The 21,927-nt window shown below is 31.9% G+C and overlaps 3 protein-coding genes across 6 annotated transcripts; 2 read left to right on the top strand and 1 right to left on the bottom strand.

Annotated features, from left to right (window-relative positions):
- Positions 1–1,777: 1,777 nt before the first annotated feature.
- On the top strand, positions 1,778–4,547 carry AT-HSFA5 (winged-helix DNA-binding transcription factor family protein). Its single transcript, XM_039050776.2, has 2 exons — positions 1,778–2,302; positions 3,046–4,547. Exons 1-2 carry the CDS (start codon positions 2,075–2,077, stop codon positions 4,213–4,215), a joined length of 1,398 nt encoding a protein of 465 aa, XP_038906704.1. The 5' UTR covers positions 1,778–2,074; the 3' UTR covers positions 4,216–4,547.
- An 8,721-nt stretch (positions 4,548–13,268) lies between these two features.
- Positions 13,269–17,261, top strand: RALFL24 (ralf-like 24). 4 transcript variants are annotated; one of them, XM_039020050.2, is made up of 2 exons: positions 13,269–13,814; positions 17,088–17,261. In XM_039020050.2, exon 1 carries the CDS (start codon positions 13,394–13,396, stop codon positions 13,772–13,774), a length of 381 nt encoding a protein of 126 aa, XP_038875978.1. In that variant the 5' UTR covers positions 13,269–13,393; the 3' UTR covers positions 13,775–13,814; positions 17,088–17,261. The 4 variants fall into 4 exon arrangements, with proteins under 4 accessions (XP_038875978.1, XP_038876008.1, XP_038875986.1 ...); XM_039020080.2 differs by having other exon boundaries at positions 13,287–13,809; positions 17,102–17,261; XM_039020058.2 differs by having other exon boundaries at positions 13,287–13,809.
- A 1,880-nt stretch (positions 17,262–19,141) lies between these two features.
- LOC120070919 (adenosylhomocysteinase-like) lies at positions 19,142–21,645 on the bottom strand. Its single transcript, XM_039022830.2, has 2 exons — positions 20,746–21,645; positions 19,142–20,171 (listed from the first exon to the last, which is right to left on the bottom strand). The coding sequence occupies exons 1-2, from the start codon at positions 21,454–21,456 to the stop codon at positions 19,425–19,427; spliced, it is 1,458 nt and encodes a 485-aa protein (XP_038878758.1). The 5' UTR covers positions 21,457–21,645; the 3' UTR covers positions 19,142–19,424.
- Between the last annotated feature and the right edge of the window lie 282 nt (positions 21,646–21,927).

The following is a 21,927-nucleotide window of genomic DNA, read 5'->3' as shown; positions in this document are numbered from 1 at the left end:
CTCGTTCAATAAAGGTATGTAGATTGTAACACCAAGAAAAATAATAATGGAAGCACCAACGGAACCTTGGGACTTAATAAGATTGCATGTTAGTAGTCAAATGTATCTTAATAACCAAATACTTAGTTTTTGTAACCATTTATCAGTTTGGTCATTTTTAGTGGGAGACTTTATTTTGGAATTTTGAGAGATTTTTGTCGGAATTTAGTTTATATTTTGTTGCAAGAAAATTTCGGTAAGAATTGGACAAATTGGAAAAAAAACGAGAGCATCTATATGAAAATAAAACATTTATATATTTTGTGTTTTAAAATTGATTACTTCCAAACTCAATAAGACTTCAAACAAATTGATCAACATATCAACGGTTATTTTTTTTTTGTAAGATTAATAAAATTTATGCAACTTTTGAAAGTTCAATGATATTTTTTAAATGAGTATCAATAGTTTGTGTTCATATACTAATAGTAAGGTATTTTTGAAAACTTGTTTTAAGTTAAAAGGGTAATTTTGAAAATTTTGGAAGTTAAGAGATATTTTTGAAACAAAACATTAACGGTTTCTATCCAAAACCAATAATTAAACATTATGATTATACTTTCTTAAAAGAAAGTTTTATGAGTATTTTTGAAATTTTTGAAAACATAAAAATTAGGAAAAAAACTTTTTTAGTCCATGAGTTTTCAAGAATATGTACATTAATTTTTAATGTTTCAAATTTACCATTTTAGTCCCTAGTTTTCAAAAATAGGTTTAAAAAGTCTTATACTAATAAATTCACTCAATTTAATGCTAAAAATGAGTAAATATTGATGTGTCGAGATGACTTGGAAATATATATATATAATTATTTTTCCTCTTCTCTCTTCTTCTCTCTTCCTTCCCTCCTCTTTCTCCATGTTCTCATCTTCTATCTGAGCTATGAAGTCTGGTTTTCTCCTCCCTTTTCGTTCTCTCTCCATCTTTCTCATTTTCCAGACAAATGCAATATTTTCCTCCAGCTACAAAAACTTAAATGTGTTACTTAGGCTTCATCCTTATCTTCTTCACCTAACACCTGCAGTTTTTTTTCTAGCTCCACAAGCTTTCATTCACATTAACCTTGCTCAGATGGCAGTTTCAGAGGTTTAAGCTTGTTTTCTACTCTCTCCCATATTCTTTTCCCCTTTCTTTTTTGCTCCAAAGTTGTCTTACAGAAATTGGTTCTTACGATTCATGAGAATTACATATAATCACGCGAAAAAAAACTCTCTTTCACTACAAGACTTTCTCTCTCGAGAATCTTGAAGGAAAGAGAGAGAGATAATCTTATAAATTCGAGGGTAGTTTCAGAGCTACCTTTGCCTCACAAAAATAATGTCAAAGAGAAGGGTTGAGACTGTAAAGAGAGGAATTTTAAATAAAACTGGCAACAAGTTAGTATATGGAAGGAAAAGTTGCTAAAAAAAACGATAGAGAAAAAAATAACGGAGGGAAAGGGAGACCCTAGGAGAGAAGAGGAAAAATAATTAAAATGTATATTTTTTTCAAGTCATTTTGACACATCACAATTTTAATGATTTTATTAACAGAGACTTTTAAAACCTATTCTTGAAAACTCAAAACCAAAAAGATATTATGGACATAAAATACAAATTTCAAGATAATTTGGCCAAAACATTTTAACTATGTCAAATCTATCAAATTACTCAAACGCCCTCAAATCTCCTAAACCCAATCAAATAGAAGGAAAAAGGGGGAAAAAATAAAAACAAAATCCAACAACCCCACACCGTTTACCAAGGTCGCGAAGACAAATCTTAGGTAGCCCTTTTTTCTCAAATTTAATTTTTATTTAAAGAAAAAGAAATAACGAGAGAAGAAAAAAAAAAGAAAAAAAAAAAGAGAACAACCAAGCAGCGGGTGGTGCGAAGTCAATCTCGTAGAACCTCACCTGTCGATTACACACCAAAAACTTCCCACCATCTTCACCCTCTCCCTCCGCGTAATCTTCATCTCCAATTCTCCCTTTCAATTCGATTTCAACCGCTTCCGTCGATCGATTCAGATCCTGATCCGCCGTCCTTCTCAGCTAATGGAGGCAGCTACTGGCGGCGGAACCACCGGCGGCGCTGGTCCGGCGCCGTTTCTCATCAAGACCTACGATATGGTTGACGACTCAACCACCGATGAGATCGTGTCGTGGACCTCTTCGAAGAAGAGCTTTGTGGTCTGGAATCCCCCTGAATTCGCCCGCCTTCTTCTTCCCACGTTTTTCAAGCACAGCAACTTCTCCAGCTTCATTCGGCAGCTTAATACCTATGTAAGCTTTTGAAGATTCCTCTTTCGTTCACTTCTATGATTTAATTTCGTTTCTTCCTATAATTGGTTGTGGAGTATGTTCCTTATTGCGTAATTATCAATTTTATTGTTGTTTCCCTCTCTCATTTACTTAGTATGTTTGTTTGTGTTTATACATTCATCTCATGCGTTTTAGCAATTCTTAATTGTTCTGTATTCATTCCTATTCAATTCTGTTTTGTATTTATGAGCTTCAATTGATGTAACTTGTAGGGATTTAACTATTTGCCTACCACGAGTTGTGTTGATAAACCAATTTTTGTATGTTAATTCTATTCTATCATGCTAATCTATTAGCTCCGAGATTATGAAACCGTCACCTTCTCAGTTAAGTTTTCTGAGATTTTTTTTTTTCTAACAGATCTCTCTAGTTTAGCTACTACCAGAAGAGAATTATTTCCACTTCCCCTTGCACTCCCAATTTATTGTTGCGTGATTCCTATACTCCTAAAGGAATGGGGCTTTTGGATGGAATTGGTTTGCAGGGTACCCATATGGTTTCTTTACCTCTATATGGTCATTTATGTATTGGGAACGATCTTTCCATCTATCATGCTAGAATCTATTGAATGGTTTCTGTTGTACACATCATTTTATAAGGAAGTCGTATTATTCTTTCGTTTTGAAAAAGGGACCAATCAATAGTGCGAGAAATTTGCAAATGAAGTAGCCTAAACTTGCCAGTTCTGAAAATTTTGTTGGCAGGGGTTTCGAAAGATTGATTCTGAGAAGTGGGAATTTGCAAATGAAGATTTCATAAAGGATCAAAAGCATCTGCTGAAAAACATCCACCGTCGAAAACCAATTCACAGTCACAGTAATCCTCAAGGATCTCATGTAGATCCAGAAAGAGCTGCTTTTGAAGATGAAATAGAGAGGCTATCACGTGAAAAAACTACACTTGAAGCCAATATATCAAGATTCAAACAGCAAAAATCGACTGCTAAACTTCAGTTGCAAGATCTAACAGTGAAGGTGGAAAGCATGGAAAAAAGACAGAAGAATTTATTGGCATTTTTAGAAAAGGCTGTCCAGAACCCTTCTTTTGTTGAACATCTTGCTCGAAGGGTCGAGTCTATGGACTTTACAGCATTTAAAAAGAAGAGACGACTGCCTTCGGCTGATCTTTCACCGCTGGTCATAGAAAATAGTTTTTTAGATAACCATAGTAGTTCCAGATCTGAGTCTGGTAATATTTTTCATCAAGATTTTTCACATAAGCTGAGGTTAGAAACTTCATGTGCATCAGATATCAACTTAATTTCACGTAGCACTCAGAGTTCAAATGAAGAAGGGGGAAGTTCACAAAGACATATGTCAAAGCTTGATACTAGAGCTGTCCAAGAAAATCTTCATTTTGTAGCTGAAACATTAGATCTCTCAGACACTGGAACATCGTTTATATTGAAGAGGGATTCATCGTTGTCAGGGAAATCGCCTAATGACGAGAGTCCACATCTACACTCATTGCAACCAAGTGTTAGTTCCAAAGAAGATGGAGAAAGTCACATCTCATGTCAATTGAATCTCACTCTAGCATCGTCGTCCCTGCGAATCAGTGACACTGCTTGTTCGGTTCGAATGCCACAACTGGGTCAAAATGCTCGAAAATCCCCAGATTCAAAAGTAAATTCAAATGGAAAAGAATCAGATGCGAGACTGTTCACTAAGAACATAAATCTTGACGAGAGGACTACTCTGATTTGTCCTCAAGAGACCTCGAATAAAAATAATGGACCTCCAGCCAATGACGGTTTCTGGGAACAGTTCCTTACCGAAAGACCAGGTTGTCCCGAAAGTGAAGAGGCAAGTTCTAATTACAGGGCAAATTTATACAAGGAGCCACATGATGGAAGATCGGGCCTATCTCTTTGACAATAGAGGTAATTTCAAAGCTTTTCTAACAGTTCATATAGGGTTTTCTGTTTCTATGATACAATAAGTAGAGCCTGACTAGGATTTGCAGTTACTTCCTATAATTGTTCTATGATTCTTCGGAGTCACTCATACCCTGTTGCGATGAGTTCTTCTTGGTACGTTGTAACCGTGTATAATGTTGTTCATTCTTGGATAATTAGGTAGGTAAATCTATAACTTATTAAATACCTTAGCTTAGAGATGACTTCACCACAACTTACCTTGAGTACTTCATCTGTATATTGATGGAAATTTTGCTAATAAACACACACATATGTGTCTATGCTGAATTGCTTTGCCATTTTTCCATTGGAGAGTGCATTGTCTATTCTATTGAATAAATTGTCATGGAGCCTATGAATCCACTTTATTGGTCTGTCATTGTTCGTTTCGTTTAGATATTTTTGCCGAGTGTTTGGGCTAGCTTGCACCCATCACTTAATCTAATTAGTTATCAAATAAACTTATTAAATCTAATTAGGTGTCATTTCCTCTTTCTCTGTTTGCATTCACTTTTATTGACCACTTTGAATAAAACATACTACGACTTAGTTTTTATTATCATTATATTTTTTAGAAACTACGACTAGGTTCTACACTTGAAAGTTGGATAAGTAATATGTTTTTTAGTTGCTAGAATGGGAGTCCTCATGCTCATTAATTCGATAAATTAAGGCTACGTTTACACTGGTTGAAAAGTAATCCATCAATCGTAATATAAAAAGTGGGTCCCGGTTGATTACTTTTGTTGTTGTTTACCTGCTTTCCGTAATTGTAATGAGATGTGGGTTCCGTCTTGAAATTTGTAATAAGATCTTGTAATTTGATTGAAGAATAAAAGGTGTTCAATCTGATTGTGGTTGAAAATTATGTGGGATCTACTACCTTTACTATTATCGTGTCGTTACTATTACCGTGTCGTTACCATTACAAATATTGTTACCATAACGTTGTGAAAATGATGAATTTACCACATTTATTACCATTACCGTTAGGGTCAAATAGTAATGGTAACGGTAAAATATGACAAATTCATAATTCTAGATAAACGTGATAAAAAACAATTCAATTATGTTTGTAATTCAGGCCTATTACGATTCATCCATCAATGAAATCTCATTTCGATTACACCAATTTTCGTTACTATTTGGTAAACGTGACCTAAATTGTTTGAAAATTTTTCATAAAATTAATTATAGTCTCTTTTTTCCATCGAGACCATGAAATCCTTGTGCTCATCATTAAATTTGTTGAAGGTATGAAATATAAACGAGTAAATAATGTTTATATAGGTGGTATTTTCTCATTATAGGATCAATTTGTTGATATATGGATGAAAGTATTTTATAGATATTTATTAAATAATTTTAGTTGCTATAATGGGAGTGGTGTTATTCTAGTTGTAGTGATTGCAATTGCCTTTTATGAACAAAATGGGGAACAACCACAACTTGAAAATGACCCCCTGACCCCACCAGAAAATACTAACAAAATTTTATTTTATTTTATTTCATTTTCAAAGCCCAATCCTTCCGATCCTTATCCTTGTGAGTTGTAATAAGTTACAATACATAATGGATTTTGGCTTTTTGTCTATGCTTCATCTCTCTTTTCTTCCTTTCTCCTTTTCTCCTTTGGTTAATTTTCTTACTAGTTATTTAACTGAAAATCGATTATGATTCGAAATTCCACACTTAATTTACCATTGGTCAGCTCGTTGAAGAGATAAATAAACATAAATGTATCATTGAGATGCTACTGAACCATTTATTATGTATATGTTTGGTTTAACTTTTTAAATGTTTATCTTTGAAAATGTGATTTTGAAAGAAGTTTGAGCGTTTAACAACCATTCAGAATAATTTTTGAAAAAAAAATGAGTTTATGAAATAGGTTGGTCTAAGAGAAATACTTGAAATCATTTTTTTAAAATGGAGTTTTGACATTTAAGGAGTGTTTAAGGCATTGGTTATTATTACTTGGGTTATAATAATTAATGTTTAGGGTATAAACTATTTTAGTTTAGGTAGAAAATAGTAAATACAAGAGAAAAGGAAATGGTAAACATTGTCGCAAAAAGAGATATGAAAGAGTAATACAGTTAATTGTAGGTTACAATAGTTAAAAACACTAATTATTATAATTGAAACGAAGAGTAGACAATAATATAACTCACTCCACAAACTTCAAGTTAGGGGCGAAACATCTCCTTATTAAAACACTTTAAAAAACATCTCCTTATTAAAACACATGTTATTACAACGCAAAGATATAAAACAATGTAGGATTGCGATAGTAAAAATATGTAAAATCGTGTCCAAAAGCATTTTGAGAACATTGCGATCGCATGGTATTTTGTGTAGGAAAATGCGTTGGCACAATTCTGCCTTGCATATAATTACACTTTTGAGAAAAAGTTAAACAAACACATGAGTGTTTTATGAAATAATTTTTTGAAAAATGCATTTTTTTTAGCAATTCAAACATGCCCTAAAATGCCTTTGTGATAATAGGTTCATCTTATGTTATGTTATTTATTTTTTAATCCGGCTTTACTTAACCATCCTATAGATGCATTTTATGTTTTTTTTTTTTTTTTTTAATGACAATAAATGGTAAGATCTCTTAAAAATAAAATCGGGTTTGAAATAATTTTTTTTGGGTTGTTTTGAAATAAGAAAAAATGAATCAATCTATATATAAATATAGTAAAATATCATTATCGTTCACTGATATATCTATCTCGGTGTATCATTAAAGATACATTTTACTATACTTGAACATATTTTCAGCAATTTTACCATCTAAAATAATTACTCTTTCTTTAATTTCTTCTTTAATTTTGCCTTAAATTCTAAAAGCGTCATTAGAATATAGATAAAAAAACAAGGAAACAAAACACGTGTAAATATTATTATAAAATTGATTTTTAAAGTTTTTTTAAACTATAAATAAAAAAAAAAAATAGGCAGGGGATGTTAGAAAAGTTTGCTATCAATCGAATGCATACATTTTATTTTCATAATCAACACAGATGGTAGAAAATAACGTAAACCTCTAACAATCTGATGATTCTTAAGAAGTGTTTTAACTTTAAAATTAAAATTTAAAGATCTTAAGTAAATTACCTTTGATAGATATTGACATTTGACATAGATCATTAGGAAGTTTGAATTTGAAATCTCAAAAAGCGATCATAATACATTATTATCCTCCGTAATTTGAATCAAGATGGATTTGTTTACCCGATTGTTATATGTCGACTTGGTCCGATCACGTTCAAGACTTATATTCAGCCTAATATTCTAACGTAAAAACGAACAGAACAATGACATCTCACTTCTTCAAAACACGATATCTTTTTCATATTGTCTCCATCAAAATGTATATTGATAAATTGGAAGTGTAAATATCCTATTTTAGAGTTAAATTGTTATTTAAAAAAATGACAAAAACACCTTTGCAAGGTAGATGGTAAGTGATTGCAATGATTGGAGGAGAGATAATCCTACGATATATATATATAGAAGGGCTAGTTGCAAAATAGGCGGTATAAGTTACTAATTTTAGACCCATAGCCCAAACCTTTTAGTTTTGTTTAAAAAAAAGTCAGCCCATGATTTAAAACAAGAAATGTAAAAAATGTACGAATACATCTGATACCTTCAATACACACTTAATATACTTACACTTGATACCTCTAATGTACCTGATACACTTGATGTCTATTGATACACTACTGATGTACACTTGGTACCCTTTCTTGATACACAATTTGTACACTTGATACCCCTTAATATACTTTTGTTTTTTAATATGCTGGTTGATTGATGCCTGATAGTGAGATGTTGTACTTAAATTTTATAATGTTTGTTGATTAACACATACTTGATGACTATTTATGTACTTGGATTTTTAATATGTTAATAGTTGATGTATTCACAACTATGATCAGCTACATCAAATCATCAACTAATAATAAAAGTATTTACTAACAATAGATTATTATAACTCCTACATCATATATATGGAAGATTGGTTGTTGCACCAAAACTACATTCTTTTCATTACTGACTTTTGCACCCTTTACCGTACAATTTGTCTCTAATATAATGTGATTACCATTCCCTTCTCTCTCGTTTTTTAGCTGTTACTTTGCATAGAGAGAAAAAAAGGCATATCAAGTCTTTCAAACTTGATTTCTTGAGACGACAAGGTACCTTTGTTTTGTTTTATTTGTGTTGGTTTGACTTCTGGATATTTGAAGTGATAAGGTTAGGAATCAAGTAATATGGATAACTTTTGTCCCACATCGATAAATATAGGACGATCAATGTGGTACTTAAATGACTTTAATAGTTGGCTTTTGGGTTGTGGTTCTCCAAGACACTTAAATATCTAATATGTTAGTATCAGAGTCACATTCTATGAAGGAGCACCAGTAGAGGGTTTTGACCGGGTATCGGGTATTTTTGAATGAAGTATCATCGGGATGTGATTACCTTTATCCCACATCGGTTAGACCACTAGTGTGGTACTTAAGTAGCTCTTGATGTTTTGTTAATTACCCTTCTTTTTTAGACTGTGCTCTCCTTTGTAGGTTTTGGCTTTTACCAAGGTTAAAGAATTAGTTATATCTCTCTTATCCCAAAATAAAGGTCTTTTGTTTTAATCATTAGTTATTGTTAGTTTCTACAAAGGCTGGTTTGTATCCATAAAATAGGGGGAAATTATTAAAAGACCCTACTCAAGGTCTAAAATGATTTTTGCCCCACTTTTAAAACTTAAGAATTTTGATCTTTTAATTCTGTTTTTTGTCAACGTCATCATGAAGAACAAGATGGCACAACATCCAATTAAATAATGGTGTTTAAAAAAAAAAAAACTTTGACATTTTGCTTACCTCATCATCAAGTAATTTTACAAAATTACTCTTATTTCTTCTTTCTCTTGTTCTTCTTCTTCGCTGGTGCTCTTCTTCTCTAGTACGATCAACTTTGACAAGACCACACACAAGTTCTGGCCGTCTTTTCTTCTTCTTCTCTCTCTATTCAATTTGTGTTGCAGAGCGAGAGTAAGTGGCAAGATTGTGAGAGAAAGGGCAAGAGGAGAGCGATTTGTGAGAGGAAAGGGAGAGAGATAGAATAAGTGAGCAAGAGTAGGAAAGCGAGAAAGTCCATTTCACGTGCGCGAAGTTCCTTTAGGTAATCTCACCCAAATTTGACATCAATAAATGGTGAAAAACCCCATTTTCAAAAAGTGAGGCAAATCTCAGTTTTCTCCCCGAATTTGAACCCATAAAATAGGATCCTTAAGTTGTTAAAGATATGTTTTCCATAACAAACAAGATATATCTTCGAAGATTTGATTCAAGAAAATTAGTCTACACTATAACTTATCTTGTTCTTCTACAACTAGTACCTAGATTGACTTTAGAATTTGTAGTGGTAGTTAAATAAATTTGCAATTGGCATAGCGAAACTAACATTATCACTACGAATGCACGATTATCAAAGGAAGTGAAGGAACTAGTAACCATCCTTTCATCACTCTCTTTAGGGTGTTAGCATTCTATAGATCTATCTTTTGATATCATGATAGATTTTGAACTCAACAAAATTTCATTAAGTATAGAGTAAGTCTCATTGTACACTTGACTTGGAGTCCCTCCTTTATATGGGCTTGTATTCATTCTTTCTTTCTCAATGAAAATTCGATTCTTAATAATAATAATAATAATAAATGTGTGATATGGGAGTGTGAATGTGATGAAATCAACTCGCTAGTATAGGTAAAAGTATTAGGGAAGAAGTATTCATTTGTACTAAACAAGATCTATTATGAGAGAAAGATATCGGGAAAGTTTCTACTACTACGGTAGTATCTACTACTTCTATTCATAATCTGACACATCAGTAAATTATATTCATTTATTTTGTAGACTCCATATAATTCTCAAATTATATTTTTGTGACAAGCAGTTAATGATAGTATGGAAAATTTTTCATACTACTATAGTAGCGAAAATTTCTCCGAAAGATTTCCAATTTTTTTTACTTGAAAGTTTAGAGACTGAAGCTATCTATTCCTAAAAATTTGATGAGTAAAAAAGTCATTCTTTTCATATTTTTTTTTGTTTCCTTCGTTTGAGTGATGCTTTCATATATTAATTTATTTCTGGAATATAGTAGCAATCTACATTACATAATATATATCCGTGTGTTTAATATAGACGGTAACTACTATGTAATATATAAATATTTTTATATAGAGGTTGAAATTCCTCATCATAATTCAAATTATAGCAGGCTAGTAGTATATTGGAGAGGGAGTGGGGGAGGTTGCTCCCTTTTTCCTTAAAAAAGAAAGCATATAAAACATAACAAATCTCTTTGGGAAGAGAAGGTTATCCCTTTTTCAACTATCAAAACAATGGAAAACTTTAACGACGAGTAACATCAATTGATTGTTTGTACTAAAATAATAAATTCAGTCAAGTGCAATATTTCGATAAGAAATTCAATAGGAACGCTCTTCTCACAAGAACACGTATTTCAATAGTCTAGTCAAAGAAGTAATCAAAAAATAAATAATTTCGAAATTGAACACTTTAGGATAATGAACATAGTCCATAAGGATATCATAATTTCACCGATTAATATGATTATAGATTTTTCAGATTTTTTATTACATATTTCTATCCAATCATTGTTTATAAATTTTCAACATTTTATTTAATTCAGTTCTTTTTTTTTTCAAATTAAATCAGCATACTTATAAAACATTGTGGAATTGACCTAACCCACTCTCCAAACAATCCTAACGTCAAAGGCAAGGCAAATTGATTGTATTGGACAAAAATGGCACTTTTTTTTTTTTTTTTGGTGTTTTCCTCACAAATATATTTTGTATTATTGTTAGGAAAATTTTTACGAATAAAAAAAAATATCAAATTATTTTTAGAAATAATAATTAAAAAATATTGATAGATACTGATAGACCTATTAACGTCTATTTACATCAGTTTCTATCAATATAGTATCAATGATAGACTTCTCAGTTTCTATCACCGATAAACTTCTATCAACTTCAATTAATGATAGACTTCTATTAATTTTTAACACTGATAAATACGGATAGATTTCTATCAACGTCTATCAATGATAGACTTGTAATTTTTAACACTGATAAATACGGATAGATTTCTATCAACGTCTATCAATGATAGACTTGTATCAGTTTTCATCATTGATGGTATCAATGATAGACTTCTATCAGTTTCTATCATAGACATCGATAGACTTCTTTCAATCTCGATTAAAATTTTCTATTTTGTGAGAATAGTTTCTATTTTTTTATTTTTAGAAATATCCTTTATTATTATTTATTTTATTTTATTTTTATTATAGTTAATGGTCGGGTCGGGCCTTCAATTTATGGCCGAAATCCACCGACAAAGTTCAGTGGTTGGGATTTCGGCCCTTAGTGGTGCGTCCTATTTTCACTATATAATTCAATTTTTTTTTCTTTTCGTTTTCAAGGAATTTAATTTTCGCTGTAGCATTTAACGAGTCCATTATAAATAAAAAAATTAGTAGATAGTTTATCCGGGAATATATATATATATATATATTTTTAGCAATTGATACGCTTTGAAATTTTAAATTATTAATAGAAATAAATATTAATTTGGTGGGGAATAAATCATCGTTTCAAAATTTGATTATATTTTTATTTTGACGATACCAAATAGTAAAATGGTCTGCTTTTCAAAAAGGAAAAAAAAAAAGAGGAGATTTTCAAAAATAAAAAAATAAGAAAAATTAATTACACAAAATAATAATTTTTTCTTCCTTATAGAGATTGATAGAAGCCTATCAATATTTATCAGTGATCGAAATCGATAAAAGTTTATCAGTAAGGATAGAAATCTATCAGTGTCTATAAGTATTTTTTGCTATTTTTTTAAATAGTTTGACTTTTTTTTATCTATGGAAAATTTTTCAAACAAATTGTAAAATGGTCTTTTTGAATAAAGGTTTTTTACTTTTTGATTAATTCACAAAGAATAATAAATATCAATCTAAAATGTTGATGTCGACAAAAATAATGAGACGTTAAATTTTTTTAAAAAAAATTGATTAGAATATGGATATTTTTTTGAAAAAACTTATAAAATATTAAGAATATTTTAAAATTTTAAATTAATCGATACATTTTTAAAAAAGTTAAAATATTTATTATTTATATTATATTCACATCACGAACATTTTATTATTTCTTTTCTCATATTTTATTAATTTATTTTACAATATATTAAAAATATCGAATGAGAAATATCTACGTGGAAAAGAAAATAATTTTAATGTTTATTATTAAGAGATAACTCTATTTCAAGTAATCATCAGTTACCATACCATCACACAGTTGTCTCTCAAAGTTTCAAACAATCTCAAAACTTTGAAATAAGAAAATGGAATTCCTCTCTTTCTCTCTCTATTTTTTTTTCTTTTTTTTTTTTAAATGAAATTTTTATATTTTAAGAATATGCTTTAATGTCATAAAATTGTATGCAAATGAATTACATCCAACTTGTTGATAGAGAAATGTTTTGATTTCATTAGTTAAAAATCATTTTCAATCCCTAATCTTTTTAAAATAATAATTTAGTTATAAACTTCTGTTGATAACGATTTAATCTTTGTATTTTTAAATTTGTAATGATTTAGTACTTAAACTTTAATAAGTAACATTTTGGTTTATATATTTTACCATATGTAATAAATTAGTCCTCGTTAAATTGATTGGAATAAAAATTAGATTGTTACCTAATAGAATTCAACATTTAATTTTAAGGAGATTTTTTTCTTAATAAAGAATAAATTATTAAATTTTTCAAAATATAGATACTAAATTATTAAAATTATGTTAGCGACTGAATTATCAGTGAAAAAATGGTTTTGAACGTTTTAAATTTATGGGTTTTCCATTTAGCTTTTGATAAAAGGAAGGCAAAAGCATTACTATTTATGAACATCCAACCAATAAAGAATCTCACATTCAGAGCCTATATTGCTGGAGAAGAAGACGAGACAGTGAAAAAACAAAGCAGAGACAGAAACAAATTCCCTTCAAAATGGCAAACCCCATTCTCTTCTTCTTCTTTTCCATCCTTCTTCCACTTGTTTTCCTGCAAACCCATTTCTCATTCTGCGATGCGATTCTTGATCTCAGATCTTTTAAGGGCAGTGAAATGGATTTAATGGCAAAAGGGGTTTGCAATCAGAAGATCGGGGAGTGTCTGACTGAGCCAGAAATGGAATCAGAAATCAGCAGGAGAGTTCTGATGATGCAGAAGAAGTATATAAGCTACGATACACTAAGAAGGGACATGGTTCCTTGTTCAAGACCAGGCGTTTCATATTATGAATGTCATCCTGGTCCAGCAAATTCTTATGACAGAGGCTGTGAAATCATTACTAGATGTGCTAGAGATGTTCATGACATAAACACTTGATGATGATGATGATGATGATGGATGAGATGCCACTGGTAAGGTGAGAAATAGAGTTGGTATTTAGTAATTACTTTGTTTTTTAGAATGTGGGTGTGTTTTATAATGCTATATTTTGGGTTTTAATGTTGTGCATTGTTGATTTCTTGAGAGATCTGGGCTTTCCTATGGGGAAAACTTGAGATTTGACTCTGCTCTCTGGTTTTAAGGATTTTGTGGACTGGGGTCTTTGATTTTGTCTACCAATCCTAAATTTAGCCAATTGGGTCTTCATAACTGATTTCCTTCTCTTGTATATTTATGTGTCAAGTTTTGTTCCTATTTCAAGGAAGAAGATAGGAATGAAGAGAGATTTTCTTCTCAGCTCTTCAGGTAATGTAGTTACTGGTTTATGAAGATTAAAGCGAGAAGGGAAATGCATAACTTGATTTGAAGTTGTGACAAAGGTTGGGGTTGAGAAATGAAACCAGTGATTGATCTTTGAATGTCAGATGCTCTCGTAGCTTGATTTTTTTCTGGGTGTGTAGGAAATTCCTATTTGTTATTAAAATAAATAAATCCACTTCGTTGGAAGAAGGAAGTAGTGTCTTTAAGATCTTGACTCTAATCGAAATCAACAAATGCTTTCCCTCTTGGTTGTTTTGTTCCCCTTGCACGTATGAACTTGAATCGTGTCTTTGCTGGAAATGGGGATTCAAAGATACGAGTATGAAGTAAAAATATAGAATGTGGGATATGGGGTGTGAATGTGAGAAATCAACTAGCTAATATGGGACAAAGTGTCGAAGAAGAACTAGTCCTTTTCGCAAAATTAAAGCTATTGTGAGAGAGGTAAATATCTCGAGGCATATTTCTATTGAATTGACTCAACATCTCTTGTGGAGTGTATATCAACTTAGGACATTGGGGCGTGAGTGTGAAGAAATCAACTAGCTAGTAAAGGGAAAATTGTTAGGTAAAACTGACGTGACGGTTTCCTTCTTCCTTTTAAATTAGTCCTCGTTAAATTGATCGAAATGACGGAGGACAATTCACCCTCCATATCATCGATTGGAGGTAGCTCTTCTACGAACCTCGCATTTGCTTGATGAAATTTCCTGTGATGACTGACCCAATCTCATGTTTCTATCGTTCGTCATACATCTCTTTCATGATCATGTGCAGCAAATATAGTATTACTAACTTCCAAGAACAGGATGACAAGGGAAAATAACAAGAACCATGGGTCATTTGTTTCCCTATTGGGAGTGATTTACCAACTAACCTTAACAGTTGTACAACTAACAAACGCATCTTATTCCTTCCCTATTGGAAGTGATTTATCAACTTACCCCTCCTCTTATTCATATTAGTGATGAGAGGCCCAAACAGAGTCCTTTGCACCGCAATGCTTAAGCAAATTTAGGATTAAAGATTTATCTATATTTCTATGAACTCAAGGGTCATTTGTTTTCACTATTTCCAGTCATGGCCACTGATTGGTCCTATAAATATTTTTTTTTGTCAGTGAGAATTGTTTTCCCCTTTGTGCAACTTTTTTTTAGCAGATATGTTAAAAGTCTAGCATGTGATATCCTGCTTCTAGGTACAGTTTAGTAGAAAACACCAGACTGATGTTGCAGGTGAAAATCAAAATCCCAAGGCTGATTTCAGTTTTGATTTCTTGCTTCCTTAGCCCCATTTGATACCATCTGATTTTTTGTTTTTGGAAACAAAAAATCAAAAATGAAGATCCCGTTTAGTAACCATCTGAATTTTAATTTTTGAAAAAAAAAAAAAAAAGAAGGTCCCGTTTAGTAATCATTTGATTTTTAGTTTTTATTTTTGATAATTAAGTCTATAGACACTACTTCAACCTCCAAATTTCTTCCTTTGTTATCTACTTTTTACCAATGATTTAAAAAATCAAACAAAATTTTGAAAACTAAAAAATAGCTTTTAAAAACTTGTTTTTGTTTTTAGAATTAGTCAAATTCAACCATTGTACTTAAGAAAGATAGAAATCATTATAACGGTAAGAAATGAGGAGGAAATAGACTTAATTTTCAAAAACCAAAAACTAAAAACGAAATGATTACCAAACGGAGCCAAAATGATTATCAAACGGGCCTTGTTGTGCTTTACACTTTACTTATATAATTTTGAATTATAACCAAAAAACCAAAAACCGGTTATCAAACTGGTCAACTTTTTTCTTTACCATTTTACAGGTATAAAACTTGAATTTCATTGCTTGATCCCAATATTGGAAGTGTAGCTTCTGAACTCTGTAAGTTACTTGTGGAGGACTATATTATTCTTACTAAAGAGTTTGGACACTCTTACATATGATATTACCAGCGGTCATTGAAACTAATGAAAAGCAAAGGGCTCAACTGTGGTCACCCACTTAAAATCTTTTTTAAGTCTCACTCTTGTGGTGGGAGGATATTCCATTTTCATATTTTAACTTGAATTTCCTTTAACTTATATTTGTACTTTTGAATGGTAATTGTATATTTATATGGTAGTTGAATCTTATCCATAATACCATTAGCTATTTAACTTGCTCATCACACACACACATATATATACACACACACATGTGCATAACCTGATGCCTTTTCATGCTGGAAGTCACTTAGTTCATTATTTTTTGTGATGAGAAGTGCTTTTTTAGAATTTTGAGATGGAGCATTTTTCTTACAAAAATTCTTGAAAAAAAAAAATAATATACAGAGTTCTTTCTGGAAGTTCCCTAACCGCCTTTGAAGAGTATTTAATGAGTCCGTTTTTGTTTTTGATCTTTCACATAAGCAACAATGTAATCCTTTCAACTTTAGACCCTTAGCATGTAAAGAATTTAATTCCTATACTTTTAAATTTGTTACAATTTAGTACTTACCTTACCATACAAAAAGTCTCACAAAATTAAGTATCAAATTGTATTAAGTGATAACTTAACGTTGATAGTTTATAAACAAATTTGATCCTTAATTTATCACTCTTTACATGTAGAAGAAATTTCATTATATCTAGATAATATATTTTATTGTAGAGACTATATTGTATGAATTGTAAAGTATAGAGATTGAATTGTTATTTATTGAAGTTTCTAGATTAAATTCCGCCATAAACTAACAATCAAGGACTAAATTGTTACTTCTATTAAAGTTGAGAGAGAGATGATAAGTGTAATTTTAACTACTTTAAAACTATCTATTGTTTATGCTTTGCATAAATTTACTTGTACTCTTTTTGCAACTTGATGATTGTTACTCTAGTAGAACTGCTTTTCAACGTAACTGTGATTCATTTTGAGAACGTAATTTTGCAGCTTCTTGTTGGCAGCCCTTCAACTGTTGCACCCAGAAGCAGATAAATGAACCACGTGTTGTTGTTCATTGAGATCAAGCAAAAACATTTATGTGCTTTTGTAAAAAGTAGTGTTGAATTGAATCTTATGATAACTTGAACATTATAAAGTAAATGGAATTGCTTTTCAACATCATACATTGTAGCAAGCTTTTGGATCACATTGGTCTTCACCAACATTTCTAAGTGAAGAATATGGCATTTTTGTCAAATTCACAAATCATAGCCTTGGCTTAGTTCTCCTTGGTTCTTTGAACATTATTAGTGAAGAATTTGACCATCTTAGATTTTTGTTTTTTTTTTTTTGGGGATTAAAATCCACTATTATCCCTTAATTTTCACATGACCAAATTTTAGTTTTTAACGATTTACTCTTTATACTTTAAAAATTTGTAACAATTTAGTCTTAGATTTTTATAAGTATAATTTAGTCTTTGTAATTTACAACTAGTAACGATTTAGTTCTTATTTGAAAAAGATACTATTAAAATTTAATGGAATTTCTCAGATATGTAGATCTACAAATTGATTAAAAGTCAAGATTGTTTATAAATTATAAGGACTAAGTTGTTATGTAATCAAAATTGACAATTAAATTTAGTGAATTTTTTCACAATAAGAACTAAATTATTACAAATTTAAATGTGGACTATAAATTATTACATTCTTAAAATATAAGGACTAAATTATTACAAATTTGAAAACATATGGATTCAATTATTACAAATCAAAGTTTGAAAATTAAATCATTACTTCTATAAAAATTAAGGGACCAAAAAATGAATTTGGACCCTTTTTATATTAATAGACTCGGAATAATGGTGAAAATAGCAAAGGGAATAATAGCATAGGAAACTTAGGATTAGTTTTAGATTGTTGTAGCTTTGAAAATAATGGTTAGGAATTGTGCTTGTAAGTTGTAAACCTACCTATTCTATTATTATATTTTTTATAATTGTTAATAACGGTTTGAAATGTTATAATTTATTTTCTCTAGATCAATTTTTAAATATTAACTCTCCGATTCAATAAAGTTTAAGAAATATTTTTAAATCCAATTAATTACTTTATTTGGAATGTATAAGGTTTAACACGAATGTATTTAGAATTTTGTATTTGGATGGTAATTGAAAAAGAGAGTTTATAAGTTACTAATAATATAGGCATTTGTATTAATTGAAAATTAAAATTTGACAAGATTAACTAAGTAATTTACTTTCAAATCCTATGAAATTTGCACTCTAGCCATGAAAGTTTTTTTAAGTGAAAATGAGGTTTAAAATCTCATATTTTAAAATCCTTCTCTTTCTTTGCAATAACAAATAACAAAATTCATTTGATCATGAGGTTTCAAGTCAAAGGAAAATAACTTTATTTTTTAATAAAAAAATCAATATGGAACCATTCTTTTAAAAAAATAAATGCGTTTACTTATGAAGATTAAAATATACATTTAATTAGGTGGGAAAGAAATAGATATATAAATCTAGTAATAATGTATTAATCTGAACTTTGAGGTATGACTAATTAGTTACTGAATTTTGTTTGAAACTTTGGCTAATTAACAGGTCTCTATATAAACTGTTTTAAAAATAATCAATTAGATATAAAGTTGCAAATTTGAATTTTGTCCGATGAAATTCTGAATATTCATTTTTGTATCTCTATTAAATTTGTGAATTTTAAGAAATATTGACTAGCTAAAGAAATATTGGAAACTGAAATAAAAAATATATATATGAAAATTGAAAATACATTGACACTTACATTTAGGAATTTATCCCATAAAGGAGTCGAATTAAATCAAAATTTAACCCCTAGCTTTCCAAGCTAAGGATGCGGGTTCAATTCGACTATAACCGCTTATCTTATTCTTATAATATTATATTTATAATCATTCCATCAAGAAGGAAATGTCACAAACATTTTCAATTAAAGTAGTAAAGTTCTGAAATTATTATTAGCAATGAAATTGAAGAGAAATTCACCAAACACCTAACTATGCTTTCACTGATATTTGTTCCAACTCAAAGTATATTTTTATTCATGAAAAATAAAATTGAAACTGTTTTAATGGAAAAAAAATGCAGCCAAAGGAACTGCAAGGAAGTAACAAAATAGTGTATCCCACACAACCCAATCCAACCTTATTCAATCCATTTGATCTTTAGACAAAAGAACTTAATCTTTGTCCTAACCAAACCTCTCCGACAAAATCCGAATGCAAATCGAAACCTATCACTCTATATGATGAAATAATTCTATATAAAAAAAGAAAAACAACAAACCCTTCGGATCGTCAATACCTGTAATGAGCAGGCTTGTAAGGACCTTCAATGGGGACACTAATGTAGTCAGCTTGATCCTTACTCAGCTTAGTAAGCTTAGCTCCAAGCTTGCCAAGATGAAGAGCAGCAACTTTCTCATCAAGATGTTTGGGTAAAACATACACTTTCTTCTCATATTTTCCAGTCTTCCTCTCGTTCCAAAGCTCAAGCTGTGCAATCACTTGGTTGGTGAATGAGCAGGACATCACAAAGCTGGGGTGGCCAGTGGCACATCCCAAGTTCATCAGCCGCCCCTCAGCAAGCACGATGATGCCCGAGTTAGTATCAGGGAACACCCACCTATCAGTTTGAGGCTTGATTGTGATGCGCTTCACTCCGGGGTAAGTCTCAAGCCCAAGCATGTCGATTTCGTTATCGAAGTGACCAATGTTGCAGACAATTGCATTGTTCTTCATTTTCCTCATGTCATTCACCATGATGATGTCCTTGTTGCCTGTAGTGGTGACGAAAATGTCTGCCTCGGATACGACATCGTCAAGCGTCAAGACCTGGAAGCCTTCCATCAAGGCTTGAAGGGCGCAAATCGGGTCAATCTCAGTGACGATCACACGAGCTCCACCTTGTTTGAGGGCAAAAGCACAGCCCTTGCCAACATCTCCATAGCCACACACAACAGCAACCTTGCCAGCAATCATAACATCAGTAGCTCTCATCAAACCATCTGGGAGTGAGTGGCGGCATCCGTACAAGTTATCAAACTGTTTAATCAAGTATCCAAAGTGATTGCTTATTAGTCCATAATATGTTCATACAAAATATCAAAAACAGAACCACCAGATTCAAGCAAAAATTGGAATATCCAGAAAATTTTGTAACCAAATTTATGCTAAAACCAAATAGCTCAACCATATTTACTCATATCTAAAACAGCAGTAGTCAAATCTCAAACAATGTAACTAGTCCATGTAATGTTCATACAAAATCTCAGAAACAAACAACCAGATTCAAGCGCAAATTGGAACACCCAGAAAATTTTGTAACCAAATTTATGCTAAAACCAAATAGTTTAACCATACTTAACATATCAAAGCTAAAACAATCAAATTAAACATTATAACAATTCAATGGTTCAATGTTCTAACAGATAATTACCAATCACTACAATTACAACATCATTTTAAAATGAGACGTGTCAGTGTTACATATACCGATAGATTAAAATGATTTCAGAAAACGACCGCAATATTTAAAAAAAGTAGTTCATGGAAGAGGCGAATGTACTAAACTAACTTTGATTCGGTCCAAAATTAGTGATAACCTGAGAATTATTACCTTGCTCTTAGTGACAGAGTCATTGACATTAATGGCGGGGAACAGCAAAGTTCCATTAGCCTGCATCTGATACAACCTTTTCACACCAGTGGTTGTCTCCTCCGAAACACCGACCAATCTCTCCTTCATCTTGTGGTACCTCTTAGGATTAGTCTTCAATCCATCTCGAACAATGGTGAGCACAATCTGAAACTCAGAGTTAGTAGATGAAGAAGGATCCGGTAGCGTCCCTGTTTTTTCATAGATCTCCTCCGCCTTAACTCCTTCGTGAATCAACAGCGTAGCATCGCCACCATCGTCAACGATCAGATCCGGACCACCGTCGGGGCCCCAATCCAAGGACCGCTCAGTGCACCACCAGTACTCCTGGAGAGTCTCGCCCTTCCAGGCGAACACGGCGGCACTATCGCGAGCAATGGCAGCGGCAGCATGGTCCTGTGTGGAGAAAATGTTGCAGGAACACCAACGAACCTCAGCGCCGAGAGCGGTTAGGGTTTCGATGAGGACGGCGGTTTGAATCGTCATGTGAAGAGATCCAGTGATTCTCGCTCCCTTAAAAGGCTGTGATGGTCCATATTCAGCCCTACAAGCCATCAATCCAGGCATTTCAACCTCAGCGAGATCGATTTCAAGGCGACCGAAATCGGCTTGCGCCATATCCTTGACCTTGTATTCACGGCCACTGCTGGTTTTGTCGACCAATAGAGACATTGTGCTGATCAAAATTGAATCAAAGAATGAACAAACAAGAAAAAACCGAATGAATTCAAACGAAACGAAATGGAAATTTTGTTTTGATTTTGATTTTGAGTTTTTGTTTTTTTCTCTTTTTCCACAGAAAATGGCGATGGAGATTTTTGTAAGTTTCAGAGGAGCGAGGCGAGGCGAGGCGAGGAAGATGAAGTGAGTGAAGGAGTTTATATAGGCTTCAAAGGGAGTGTGATGGACGGTTGAGATTTAATGCTGACGTGTTGATCTTTGATGCGATTTGGGGTTTGGGGGTCGGTGGATTTGGTAAAAGCAACGAGCGTTCTACGCAGGTAGTTTCGCGGGGTCCATTGGACCAGAAGACTGACACGTGTTTTTATTCTATTTGATGACTGCATCGAAATACCGTGAGATTGATTGTACGAAGTCCATTTCTTAACGGTTAGCGCGGGAAATTTGATCATTTTCCGTTAT

The sequence above is a fragment of the Benincasa hispida genome, chromosome 1 (assembly GCF_027475165.1).
Source record: "Benincasa hispida cultivar pf3 chromosome 1, pf3_genome.v1.1, whole genome shotgun sequence".
NCBI lineage: Eukaryota > Viridiplantae > Streptophyta > Magnoliopsida > Cucurbitales > Cucurbitaceae > Benincasa > Benincasa hispida.
The sequence above is the reverse complement of the archived record's forward strand: the minus strand, read 5'-3'. Positions and strand labels throughout refer to the sequence as shown.

Excerpts from the sequence above, each read along its gene's own strand:
- AT-HSFA5 (XM_039050776.2), top strand. The coding sequence starts at position 2,075 with ATGGAGGCAGCTACTGGCGGCGGAACCACCGGCGGCGCTGGTCCGGCG. Across the intron at positions 2,303-3,045 it reads TTCGGCAGCTTAATACCTAT|GGGTTTCGAAAGATTGATTC; the intron begins GTAAGCTTTTGA and ends TTTTGTTGGCAG.
- RALFL24 (XM_039020050.2), top strand. The coding sequence starts at position 13,394 with ATGGCAAACCCCATTCTCTTCTTCTTCTTTTCCATCCTTCTTCCACTT.
- LOC120070919 (XM_039022830.2), bottom strand. The coding sequence starts at position 21,456 with ATGTCTCTATTGGTCGACAAAACCAGCAGTGGCCGTGAATACAAGGTC. Across the intron at positions 20,172-20,745 it reads ACTCTGTCACTAAGAGCAAG|TTTGATAACTTGTACGGATG; the intron begins GTAATAATTCTC and ends TTGATTAAACAG.